The sequence below is a fragment of the Thalassophryne amazonica genome, chromosome 20, assembly GCF_902500255.1.
Source record: "Thalassophryne amazonica chromosome 20, fThaAma1.1, whole genome shotgun sequence".
In the NCBI taxonomy this organism is placed as follows: Eukaryota; Metazoa; Chordata; class Actinopteri; order Batrachoidiformes; family Batrachoididae; genus Thalassophryne; species Thalassophryne amazonica.
Window position 1 is genome coordinate 51,296,749 of NC_047122.1, and position 13,463 is coordinate 51,310,211.

Consider the following 13,463-nt stretch of genomic DNA (forward strand, 5'->3'; position numbering starts at 1 on the left):
ACGGTTGTTCTCTGCCACACACGCAGACATGCATATGTCAATATTGACTGTTTATTTTCGAGAGTTTCGGGAACGTTACTCACTTGTCATCGAAGTACTTCTTCCGTGCCACGGCATGGATGGATGCAGGCACCAAGGGAAATCCTTGGAAGGGGAAAAACATGGCGGCCATATGAGGTCTTGAGTGAGTTAACTGAAGTCTATTTGTCATTTAAACAAAGGCAACACTGGGGTTTGTTTTGTCAGTTGGTATGTTGGCCATCTTCTCAGAAACAGGAACTATACTCAACAAAAATATAAACGCAACACTTTTGGTTTTGCTCCCATTTTGTATGAGAGGAACTCAAAGATCTAAAACTTTTTCCACATACACAATATCACCATTTCCCTCAAATATTGTTCACAAACTAGTCTAAATCTGTGATAGTGAGCACTTCGCCTTTGCTGAGATAATCCATCCCACCTCACAGGTGTGCCATACCAAGATGCTGATTAGACACCATGATTAGTGCACAGGTGTGCCTTAGACTGCCCACAATAAAAGGCCACTCTGAAAGGTGCAGTTTTATCACACAGCACAATGCCACAGATGTCGCAAGATTTGAGGGAGCGTGCAATTGGCATGCTGACAGCAGGAATGTCAACCAGAGCTGTTGCTCATGTATTGAATGTTCATTTCTCTACCATAAGCCGTCTCCAAAGGTGTTTCAGAGAATTTGGCAGTACATCCAACCAGCCTCACAACCGCAGACCACATGTAACCACACCAGCCCAGGACCTCCACATCCAGCATGTTCACTTCCAAGATCGTCTGAGACCAGCCACTCGGACAGCTGCTGAAACAATAGGTTTGCATAACCAAAGAATTTCTGCACAAACTGTCAGAAACCGTCTCAGGGAAGCTCATCTGCATGCTCGTCGTCCTCATACGGGTCTCGACCTGACTCCAGTTCGTCGTTGTATCCGACTTGAGTGGGCAAATGCTCACATTCGCTGGCGTTTGGCACGTTGGAGAGGTGTTCGCTTCACGGATGATGCAAAGGAGATGTGTTGCACTACATGAGGCAAATGGTGGTCATACCAGATACTGACTGGTATCCCCCCCCAATGAAACAAAACTGCACCTTTCAGAGTGGCCTTTTATTGTGGGCAGTCTAAGGCACACCTGTGCACTAATCATGGTGTCTAATCAGCATCTTGGTATGGCACACCTGTGAGGTGGGATGGATTATCTCAGCAAAGGAGAAGTGCTCACTATCACAGATTTAGACTGGTTTGCGAACAATATTTGAGGGAAATGGTGATATTGTGTATGTGGAAAAAGTTTTAGATCTTTGAGTTCATCTCATACAAAATGGGAGCAAAACCAAAAGTGTTGCGTTTATATTTTTGTTGAGTGTATGAAACTACACCATTTGTTTTCCTAATTTTAATCTTTTTGACACAAAGAAAGACTTAGGTGTCTTTGTTGGCGAGGAAAGGCTTATAAACTTTGACTTTGGGATCAAAGTCGTGATCTTTGTGGAATTAGTGGACACCCTGATTGCAGCACTTAAGAAGCTGAGGCAGGAATCAGAGTGTCTGGGTTTGTGAGTGTCCTGGATCAAGCCTAATAACATGTAGACTGCCTGAACTTGGTGATCAGAGCCCACTGGACCTTCACACCATCATCTGTATGAGGCGAATGTGTTGAACTTGTAGAGACACTCATTTATCTCTGCGGTGACCTCTGGTTTTAAGACCAGGAGATGCCTGGAAAGAGCTTATGGAGTCATGAGGGTACCAGGAAAAAGTGTTTGGTGATATCTTTGCAGGTGAACCAAGGTCCAAGTCTTTAGGGTGATGGCGCTTCCTGTATTGTAAGACTTGGAGAGTAATCAGTGACCTAAGATGATGACTGGATGTCTTTGATGCTAGCCTCTTTGGAGAATCCTTGGCTACCACTGGAATAACTTTTTGTCAAATAAGCAATTACTTAGGGAGACACAGATAAGGAGTATCTCTTGCATTGTGAGGTCACATCAGCTATGACATTGTGGACATGTGGCAAGTTTCTTTGTGCACGATCCACTATGCGGGGGTCTCAGTGTTGAGTACCCCAGTGACTGCAGAAGGTCAATGGGGACGTCCATGTCTCACTTTGCTGCAGCAGATAGATGGCTACTTTCACAGAGGTGGGAATGGACTGGTTGTCTGCCTCGGTGGTTGCCAGTCAGGACCCTGGATGGTTCTGTGTTGTGGTAGACGTGGCAAAGCACAGCATTGGTACATGCTCCCAGACTTCATTTAACTTCCTTGGAAAGTAGAACAATGCCATCTTCTGAATCAGTCTTTATTTTGAGAAGCTTTGCCATCCCATTGTTATTGTTCCAAACCTAACAAGAACACCTCATGGACAATTTCCCTGAACAATCAATCCAGTTTAATTTGACTTCCATCTTTTAAAAAAAAGTCAATTGCTGTGCGTTAATTAGGTTTTAACTTTTCATTTGGACTTCAACAGACAAATCTGTGCACAGCCGATTTTCATGTGACAGGTTGGCCCTGAAGCATATCGGCCACAGATGGAGCCCACAGACTGGCTGCTGTCCATACACACACACACACGCGTGCGCTCGCACACACACACACCAAATACCAGCCTCTATTTACCCTTCCATATTTAATGATGAGTGTGGATTCATTTTCATCACCCACTATCTTGACAGACACTGACTATTACTGCCATTTTTAACAAGGTGAAATACAGAGCAGCGCGCCACTAAGCGACAGAATAGTCAATAAAGCTGTCAGTGAGTCCGGGTCGAACTACTGTATGGGGACATGTAAATTTTGATTACTAGATTATGTCCCATCTTGTCAATGTGCTAAATTGCTTCTGGGGTGGTTTTCAAACTGCAGTTCAATCAGAACAGGAAAGGTGTTTTTTTCTCTCTCTCTCTCTCTCTCTCGGTAATAAGGACTTTACACCCCTTCAGCAGTTTCAGTCAGGGTATAACAGGACACAAACATATTGCTGTTTTGGACTCACCCCAGCCCAGGAGGTAGTACCAGTGCAGATGCTGCTCTTCTGCAAACACAGCCACCACGATCAGCGTGTGCAGGTAGATGCCTTCACAGAGCATCCAGAAATAATTACAGCCCAGCATGTACATGTGGAAGAAGTGTAACACCTTACACCCAACCTGCACAGACAGACCAAAAATACGTATCGATTGCTCATCTGTTTTTGACTTTTTTCATATGTAATTCCTTTGAATTCCTTTGACATCAGATCAGCTGGAGGCAAACGCAAGCTAAGGGAATATTTCTCAGTTTGTGACATAAAATTATTTCACATTATTACCATCTTCAGGCAGTGAAGGTGTTTCTCTGCATGAGGTTCTGAAGGGAAAAAAGGTGATAATGATTTTTCTTGTTACATAGATGAGTCTTGCCTAATTGCATTGGTCTCAGTTTGCACACACACACACACACACACACACACACACACACACACACACACACACACACACACACACACACACACACACACACACACACACACACACACACACACACACACACACACACACACACACACACACACACACACACACACACACACACACACACACACACACAAAAAGAATGTGAGTCCATATTATTGTTGCAGATGAAGTTATATAGACACTCTCCATTTCTCACTGTAGGTTTTGGTATTTGACTGAATAAATCAAATATTATGCTGGATTGATATGAAATTGGTTTTTTTTTTTAAATCACAGTTTCTAATTGTCTTTAAAAAGTCTATATGGTGGAGTTTCTGGATATACTTGCACTTATCTTTCACACAAGGCAACTTGACCAAGCATGTCCCGCCAGCTTTTAGAAGAGCCTTCAAGGATTTCCACCAGTGGTCATGTCTAAATCTAATCCTATCATCAACCTTCTCCACACATCATCCAATTTGACCAAGCAAAGCAAGAGGATAAATAACACCACAATGGCTGTATCTTGGCAGTGACCTTGATGTCTCTGGGTCCTTGGCCTTTTCGAACAAGAGACGCACAGAGCTTATGGAGTCATGAGGTTGATGGACCAGGGTGTTTGGTGATGCCAGTATCCTTACAGGAGAACAAAGGTCTAAGTCTTTAGGGTCCTGGTGCTCCATGTCTTACTGTATGGTTGTGAGACTTGGATGCTAACCAGTGACCTAAGGTGATGACTGGATACCTTTGGTAATAACAGTAGCCTCTTTGGAGGATCCTTGGGAATGGCTGGAATGACTTTGTGTCTAAAAATGGTTACTTATGGACACTCAGATGATAGATATTGCTTGTATTGCAGGAGAATGTCGGCTATGGCATTGTGGCTATGCAATGCATTTCACTGTACATGATCCAGCACACAGGTGGCTCAGTGTTTAGGGCCCCAGTACCTTGAGAAAGCCAAGGGACAACGCTTCACCTGGTTGCAGCAGATAGCTGGTTAATTTCGAGAGTTGGGAATGGACCAGTTCTCTGCTTGGGTAGTTTTGCCATCCAAGATGAGGTGTATGGTAGATACAGTGATGCACAGCACCAGTGTAACCCTTACAATGGGGTCCTAACTCCATATTCCAAGTTTTGTTGGTACATCAAAGCATTGATGTAATATGGCCTCTCTTTCTGTTTGGGGGCTTCACCACCAATTTCATTTAGCTGTCAGATAAATGCGTTGAAAATTCAAAACCCATATGGAATTGTGAAGCTTGGTATGAAGATTAACTATACCAGCAATCATAACCCTAATCCTAAACCTGGTAAAAATGCAATGAAATTGACTTGATTCAAGGAATCCAGCAGTACCTTATTTTTGAAAATCAAAATCATTTGACCCATTGGTGGCACTACATTACTGGAGGTGCAGACATAAAACTTAAGAAACAGTAAGTGTTCCAACCTGCGAATAATTTCTGGTCCCACAACCTGTCTGTGTCCTTGGACAAAACACTTCATCTACATCATCCCAGTCCACACAGCTGTAAATGGGTACTCGTCTTGGCTGGGGATGGACTGGTGTCTCTCCAGGGGGAGTCTTAGAGTCTCATCCACTTCAGGCTATGTAATCCAGGGATAAGCACTAATAGGCCTCAGGATAAAGAGCGCCTTCTTTATCGTCATCAGTATTACTCAGAAAGCACATTTGCTGGTGTATTTTTGAACAATTTGATCCATTCAATACATGGCCATTCAGAAAAAAAGGCACTAAATGTTTGTATCCGTTTTTTTAAATGAAGTATTCCCTTTGAGATATTTGGTAATCCATCCTGTGGAATCTGAGCATCATCTACTCCCAGGCGTCTCCTTACAGAGCTCTAAACATAGCTTCTCACTTCTAAACTTTTTCCCAAATGTCTCTTCTTGACTTTCTTATGCCTCACTTTTATCCCTTCTGGAATTGTAATAAAGTGTGTAATTATACTAATATTTTTAAGTATACAAATATCATTTTCTAATTTCCATGAATTTTTACCAATTCATCTTTGGCACTTAAATAAACGTTGTCCAAGGGTCTCATTCATCAGGTGGATCATGTCCATGTTTCTCATGTTTTCGGCCTCCTCCCTAGTCTGACATTAGATTTGGAGTTTCACTCCTCCACACATGCTGGCGGGACAAACTAGACTCTGCATGACCACACCGGAGAGAAAGCAACAAAGTGTGTTTTCGCTCTGAGAGCCAATCTCCAGCAGAATCTGCCATCCCTAAATCCCCACCACAGAAAACAGGCTCATAAGTCTTTGGCCGTGCTAAATTACAAAATGTGTCTCAAGACACGTGAAATCCAACTACCCCGAGCTGCAGTGCCAGGTTTTTGTTGTCAGTGCAACTTGACAGCCGTATGCTGAAAAGGAACGGATTCAACACAAACCTTTTGACAGATGGCGAGGACGAACTTGAAAGGGAGCGGCCTGCCTACATCTCCTCACGCCGATGCAGAGTGCTGTCACTCCTGCCTGCTTCTTTGTTTAAACACGGGATGTGGATAAACACCGGAGTACAGCGAGGATATGCCAGATAGATTTTCGGAATGTGAAAGTATGACCAGGAGCAGCAGTAGGTTCGGGGATCCATTCCAAAAGCAGCAGAATTCATCTTGATGTGCAGGATATTCACTTTTAGGCTGAAGCGTCTTCCTCAGATGTTCTGGCTGAAGGCCAGCTGGTCTTAATGGAATGATGTCCACTGTAAACCAATGTCGAGATCCAGCTTTGACCGTCTTATTGTTTGATTTAGTGTTTTTATTTTTGTTTGTTTTGCTTTGGTTTTCATTTATGGGGTAGTTTAGTTTCCATATTTTGTTGGTGTTGGTCCCATCTGTCCAACCAGAAGCTACAGTATGTAGTGAATTTACTAAGGGTCCAAGCCTGACAAGGACTGGGAACAGTGGTGCTTTGCAACCACTGTTCCCAGTCTCTGTGGGGCTGGGAACCATATTGTTTTTTTTCCTTTTTTATTTTTTATTATTAATATTATTTTTATTTTTCATTATTATTTTTCCCCCAATAAATACAATACTGGAGTCTAGACCAGGGGTGGCCAAGTTCGGTCCTCGAGAGCCACCTTCCTGACACTCTTAGTTGTCTCCCTGCTCCAACACACCTGAATCCAATGAAAGGCTCATTAAAAGTCTGCTAACGAGTCTTTCATTGGATTCAGGTGTGTTGGAGCAGGGAGACAACTAAGAGTGTCAGGAAGGTGGCTCTCGAGGACCGAACTTTGCCACCCCTGGTCTAGACCATAAAAGCTGGAGAGATGTCACTTTCAGAACCGGTAGAAAATCCTGCACATAACTCAGACACACACACACACACACACACACACACACACACACACACACACACACACACACACACACACACACACACACACACACACACACAAAAACAAATCCACCTATAGGGGTGCCACAGCAGCACGTTTGCATTTTGGCTTAACTCTCAAACCATAGATCGCACATTCAAGTGCCTTATATGCATGCATTCCTTGGCTTGAGCTGAATTGAGCAACGAGTAAATAGTTTATTCGCATAAATAGTCCCGAATGAACCCAAAGTGGGCACATTTGGGTATTCAAATGTTTTTCATTATTATTATCCATCAAAGATTAGCAATGTTTAAAGAAGAATTTTACATCATTTTCAGTACGAGTAGCTTTAAATCACACAGATTAAGCCCTGCAGATGCAACATTTGCTCTGAGAGTGCTCAAGGAGAAGTGTAGAGAAGGCTAAGGAGTTGCATTGCCTGTTTGTGGACTTAAATAAAGCTAATGACAGAGTGCCAGGAGAAAAGGAGTGGCACTGTATGAGGTGCAGGATATGTGCAAGGACAGTCACCACACTGAGTCTGGTGTGCTTGATGTTCTTTGCTATAATCAAAATTCCTGAAGAAGTCTTTTTTCTGAACACTATTCTCAATGTTCTTGCTCAGGGGATGGGTTAAACTTTATGGTGACTGTCATATTTAAAATAATATTCAGCCCAATCACCTCTGACCTTTATGTGTACCATAAAGAGAATATTTCTATCAGTGTTGTTGCTATTTGGTCGATTAGAATATTCGATTGAATATTGATGAATATAGACTGACAGACTGCATTATAGCATGTTATCTGCATGTACAACACATGGTGGGAGCAAAGGCTGTCATTCAGTGATGACTGGGAAGTCATGAAGTTACTGCACAGAGATGTTTGTTGATATTAGTGCCTGTGCTGAAGATCTAGGTTTTTAGGGTCCCTGTGCTTCTGTTCTTACTGTATGGTTTCGATATGTGAATGCTCTCCAGTGACCTAAGGCAATGATGGGATGTCATTGGCACTAGGTCTATTTAGGAGGTTCCTTAGGTTCCCCCTGGAATACCTTTGTATCAAACGAGTTACAGTACCCACAATTGTTTTTATTCCCCACATAAAACTGCAGAATTAGGCATTTCATGTTGTTTTGACATGTTGTGAAATCATTACACCAACTGATATACTTCCAGGAAATTGCAAAATTCCAAATGTTGTAACATTTAGCATTAAACTGAAAAACGTAGGTCAATACGTCACCTCAATCCTAAACATTACAACATCCAGAATTTGTTTACATTTTTCAAAATCCACCACAAAATAAGACATGTCATATCATATTAAGACATTCTGACATTCTTTCAATTAAAGCTGTACTTCCAGTGAATTTTGAAATCCCGAAAACATGCAGGGACAATTATGACACAAGTTTCTCAATTCAATTGTAAATGTACCAACTTTTGGGATTTCAGAATTCACTGTATGTACAATTTTAATTGGTGGAATGGATTCAGAACATCTTACAACAGCCTAATTTTCCGGTCTCGTGTTGGAACATATAGGGTAGTTGGATCATCTAGGGGTATAACAGAGTTGTTACACAGGCACACTCAGATAAGGAGTATCACATGCATTTCAGGTCTAAGATTTTGGCAGTGTAGCATGTTTCTCTGGGCATGATCCAGGTTCTACATCAATAGGAAAAGGCTAAAGAGATGATGACCTTTACCTTGCTGTGGCAGATAGATGCCTACATTTGAAACATAAGGATAGCTTGATTGTCTGCCACAGTGGTTGTTATTTCTGACCCCTGGGGGTTCCCTGGTGTGGTAGTTGCTGCGATGTGCAGTACTGGTGGCATTTTCTCTTGGATGTTCATATTTGTGCAGGTGGCCCTTTCTTTTGAAGGGTGTTCTTGATCTGGCTGTTGCATATATTGGGTTTGGATTTTTAATGTTTAAGCATTTTTTTATATAAACTTGACATTCAGGAGCCTGAGTACTCTATATAACTCCTACATAGTGCTACATAAAACCACACTCGTGTTTTTAGAGTTTCAAATCTCTACAAAAACAGCCATTACGAAGCATTACTTACCGATCCGTGCCCAGAGCTTTTCTTAGTTTGATTTACTCATAAGATTTTTTTTAATGCACATGGTTATTGAAACGTAATATGAATTTATGCTCAGTCCTGATAAAACCGCATTCCTCAGAGACAGATTTACCATCTCTACCTCAGCAGACCTGCAGGTTCCAAAAAACAAAATTCAAAGTGGCTCCAAAACACTGACAAGAAAATGAGGAGTAACCAAAATGTGTTTTTGAGACTTCAACACTGCAAAGACATGGTCCAATGAGATGAGATAATTAGTATGTACACTAAGTACGCCTTAGGATAGAGAACAGCCTCATTTAAATTTAGTCTGCTGGTACTGGCTTGTAGAATAATTAAAAACTTCCATCTGTTTTTTTTTTAAATTGTGGTTTTCCATAAATTTCATACAATTTCGTGACTAATCCTCCTCCTTGTACAGCAATCTAATTGTAATTCACTCCTTCACAAGCACAGGCAAGATTTCCTTCCCTGCTGTGGACTTCAGACAAATGCTCAAACAGACCCTGAACTCACCGGGTTTCTGCCCACCACGTCGGGATTGTTGACAACCGCAATGAGGTAGATGAGGGTGAGGGCAGAGTTGAGCACGTAGGAGCAGAAGAGGTTCTTGTGCAATGTGATCCTTTGGCAGCTCAGACTCCTGCAGGAGGAAGTGCAACAGCAAGGTCACAACATTACAGACATATTTTAAAAAAATATGACAATGAAATCAGAGGGGTGCTGCACATGTAGATGATGGACGGGACTTTTGTTGGTGCTACAGTGGCTGATGCAGGCCTCGGAGCAGCATTTTCTCAGCAGCGATTCACCGATTGTCGCCTTTTTTCTGCTTAAACCTGACTTTAGAATGATTAAAGAGGTTTTACTTTACATCAGATGGTTAATAATCACATTATTCCCTTTGATTGCTTTGAGTGTAGAGAGTCAGACTCAGACAGACAGACTCAGATGTGCTGCTGTCGCGCTCTGATCACTTCCTCTGTCTTTTATTATAAAATAATGCTGAATTTATGTGGAAATGATTGTTGTACAAAAGCTTCAGAGACCTGTCGCTGAGATAGATGATGACTGGGGAGCAGTTTGAAGCAGAAATGAGGCGATAGTCAGTGAATTGCTGCTAACGCTCTGAAATGACGCAAGAGCAGTGAAGGCAGGGGGGACCAATTTTTAGAGGGGACCTTTCAGTTGGCGACACCGATATGACTTGTATACCAATAATAAGCTCCAATAATTAAAGAATGAATGCCAATAATAAACGTACACTACAACAATGCATAAAAATCCCAAATTAAAGAGATGATAATACAGAAAAAATGTGTGATTTATACTCTGGTGCAACTTATGTTTTTCCATCTTTGAGAGGCATTTTTCATATAGTGCAACAGATAAGCAGAAAAATACTTCAGTTTGTTAAGGAATCATAAAATTTGGTACAATTGCTCATTAAGACCCACTTTGAAAAGTTTGGATAGCCACACAAAATTTCAATATGGCCACCATTTTTCAAGATGGCCACCGATTGTACCCATTTCGGTCAATTTTTCGTTTACATATGAAAAAAAAATACTCAATTAAACATTCAAACCCTGTCCTGGGCTATTAGACCACATTTGGGACACTAAACTAAGCTAAACTACACTAAAACTAGTACTATTCTCCCATATGGGAGTTAGTAAAGCTAGGTGAAGCATTAGAAAAGTAGGATTAGCTGACACTGAACCCCATGATGAGTTTCACAGCAGTGACGTCACCAGTGTGCCCTGGTTGTGCGCTGACATTCACTCCTTCAAATTAAATATATCACTAACACCACCAAATATTACATAATGAATTAATAGCCACAAATGTATGTGTTACAGTGACTTACATACGACATTCTCACATTTAACAAACTTTCATGAAAAGAGTATTTTTTGTTTTGACTGAAATATGGGAAACGACAAAAAATTTTGGCTGCCATCTTTGTTCATATATGCCAAATCAAATCTTTAGCAAAAATACATAATTCTCCTGTCCATTGACATTACATAGGCTATATAAAACCAACAAAAAAAATCATAAACACATGACCAGAAGCACATAACCTGTGTGATAAAAACTTGATTGGTGGCCATCTTGAAAAAGGCGGCCATCTTGAAACTTTGAGTGGCTATCCAGTAAATCTGTAGACCTCGCCTGAGCAGAAGGTGTGCAAAAAATTTCATGCTTCTTTGTCTAACTGAAGTATTTTCCTGATAAAATGAATTTATCAGCTATACTAACTGGTGTGACTTATACTCCAGAAATTATTGTTTGATTAGTTCATGTACACATGATATGTCTGCACTGTACAAAAACGACACTTCAGATAGACTTCAGATAGAAAATAACACCTTATGTGAGAGATGTTGGATATTTATGGAAAGAAGAAGGACTCCATTTCTACAGCACCTCTAGCAGATGCTCAAATTGCTTTACAGTGATGCCTCACATTTACTTCCCCAGCCAGGGGTGGTACCCATTTAGGGCTGTGTGGACTGAGACAATGTAGACTAAGTGTCTTGTCCAAGGTCACAGACAGGCAGCATGAGCGGGATTCAAACCCAGGTTTACATGATGACAGGCCAGCCAGCAAGTCACTGCAGTACAACCTGCTGTGGGAAAGAACGAACATGGAAATACATTTACTGAGCACAGAATAGATTGACACACTATTGTGAGCCAATGATGTGGCCACATGCGCTGCCAAAATATCTTAAGTATTTACTTCATGCTCGCAAATGAACCAAACCATGGAATTGAATTATATGTCGCATGCATGCAATGAGCTTTGGGTTATGATACTTTAGTTCTGCTTTCTTGTCTCTACAGCTACTCCAACACCCTGTGGACACGGTGCACAGCTTGGAAGTCCTTTTAAAGAGCGCAGCTTTATTTTGTAGGATTCTGGTGAACGTCAGGCCATTTGTTTCTTTTTGGCTGGTCATGATTTGCCTTGGGTTCAAGTGTGTGTGTTAAAATACCATGCAATGCACATTATATCATACGGGAAATACGTAACTGGTCGCACTGGACGATCCATCATAACATTGTTGCCCAGTACATTCTGCAATTCAACTTGAGTTTCTGTATGATTGTGACAAATCACGCATTCATATAGCATCACTGTGTAATGAGGGGCCAGATTTAGCCTGATGTAAAATTATGAAACGTTTGGCACGTTTCATTTCATTCATAGTGGCGGAGTGAAGGAGTTCAAATACGTCAGGGTCTTGTTCACGAGTAAAGGGACGGTGAAGCGTGAGGTTGGCTGGAGAATTGGTGCAGCAGGGGTGGCATTGGATTCGCTCTACCGTACTGTTGTGAAGAAAAGGGAGCTGAGCCAAAAGATGAAACTCTTGATCTACTGGTCAATCTTCGTTCCTACTCTCACCTTTGGTCATGAGGGTTGGGTCTTGACCAAAAGAACTAGATCGCGGGTACAAGCAGCCAAAATGGGCTTCCTCAGGAGGGTGGCTGGTGTCTCCCTTAGAAACAGGGTGAGAAGCTCGGCCATCCATGAGGAGCTCGGAGTAGAGCCACTGCTCCTTCGTGTTGAAAGGAGCCAGCTGAGGTGGTTCGGGCATCTGGTAAGGATGCTCCCTGGGTGCTTCCCTAGGGAGGTGTTCCAGGCACGTCCATCTGGGAGGAGAGCCTGGGGAAGACCCAGGACTAGGTGGATAGATTATATCTCCACACTGGCCTGGGAACGCCTTGGGATCCCCCAGTCAGAGGTGGTTAATGTGGCCTGGGAAAGGGAAGTCTGGGGTCCCCTGCTGGAGCTGTTCACAGATTTTTTTCCCTGTTGGCTGCAATTCCTGATTTGAGTTGAGATGCATCACTAGATATATTTTGCAAACTGTTCCTTCTTCAAAGATTTTGAGTGTTTTTAAAAAACTTAGAAAATAAAAAGTCAATTTTCATATTTATTTAAACTGGTCCAGTTTTGGTTTAGTCAAAGGAAGCAGCCGCCGCAGCCAGCACCTTCTTCTTCCTTTTCTTCTTCTTCTTCCTTCTTCCCCTTCTTCTTCTTCCTCCTCTTCCTTCTTCTTGTTCCTTCTTCCTCTTCTTTGTCCTCTTCTTCCTTCTTCCTTTTCTTCTTCCTTCTTCCTCTTCTTCATCTTCTTCCTCTTCCTTCTTCTTCTTCCTTCTTCCTCTTCTTTGTCCTCTTCTTCCTTCTATCTCTTCTTCTTCTTGCTTTTCTTCTTCTTCCTTCTTTTCATCTTCTTCCTCTTCTTCTTCTTCCTTTTCTTCTCCCTTGTCTTCTTCTTCCTCCTCCTCTTCCTTCTTCTTCTTCTTTCTCTTCCTTCTTCTTCTTCCTTCTTGCTCTTCGTTCTCCTCTTCTTCATCCTTCTTCCTCTTCTTTCTTCTCTTCTTCTTCCTCTTCTGCAGTTGGTATTGAGTTTAATAGTGCATTCTGCTTTGGATGGCAATCACACCGTGAATTTATAATATATAAGAATTTGTTGATGTGAGTCTCTTCAGGGGCCACTCACAATGTCAGTTGGGC

The 13,463-nt window shown here is 41.9% G+C and overlaps 1 protein-coding gene across 2 annotated transcripts in view; it reads right to left on the minus strand.

The window, feature by feature from the left end:
• calcr (calcitonin receptor) overlaps positions 1-13,463 on the minus strand; it is a 140,365-nt gene that overhangs the window by 18,306 nt on the left and 108,596 nt on the right. For both annotated transcript variants that reach the window (XR_004558306.1, XM_034161519.1), the window contains exons 13-15: positions 9,449-9,575; positions 3,032-3,185; positions 84-144 (exon numbers count right to left, since the gene is read on the minus strand). Coding sequence is in view for 1 of the 2 variants with exons in the window: in XM_034161519.1 (XP_034017410.1) it covers positions 84-144; positions 3,032-3,185; positions 9,449-9,575 (342 nt within the window). In the remaining variant the exon portion in view is untranslated. The remainder of the gene's footprint in view (positions 1-83; positions 145-3,031; positions 3,186-9,448; positions 9,576-13,463) is intronic.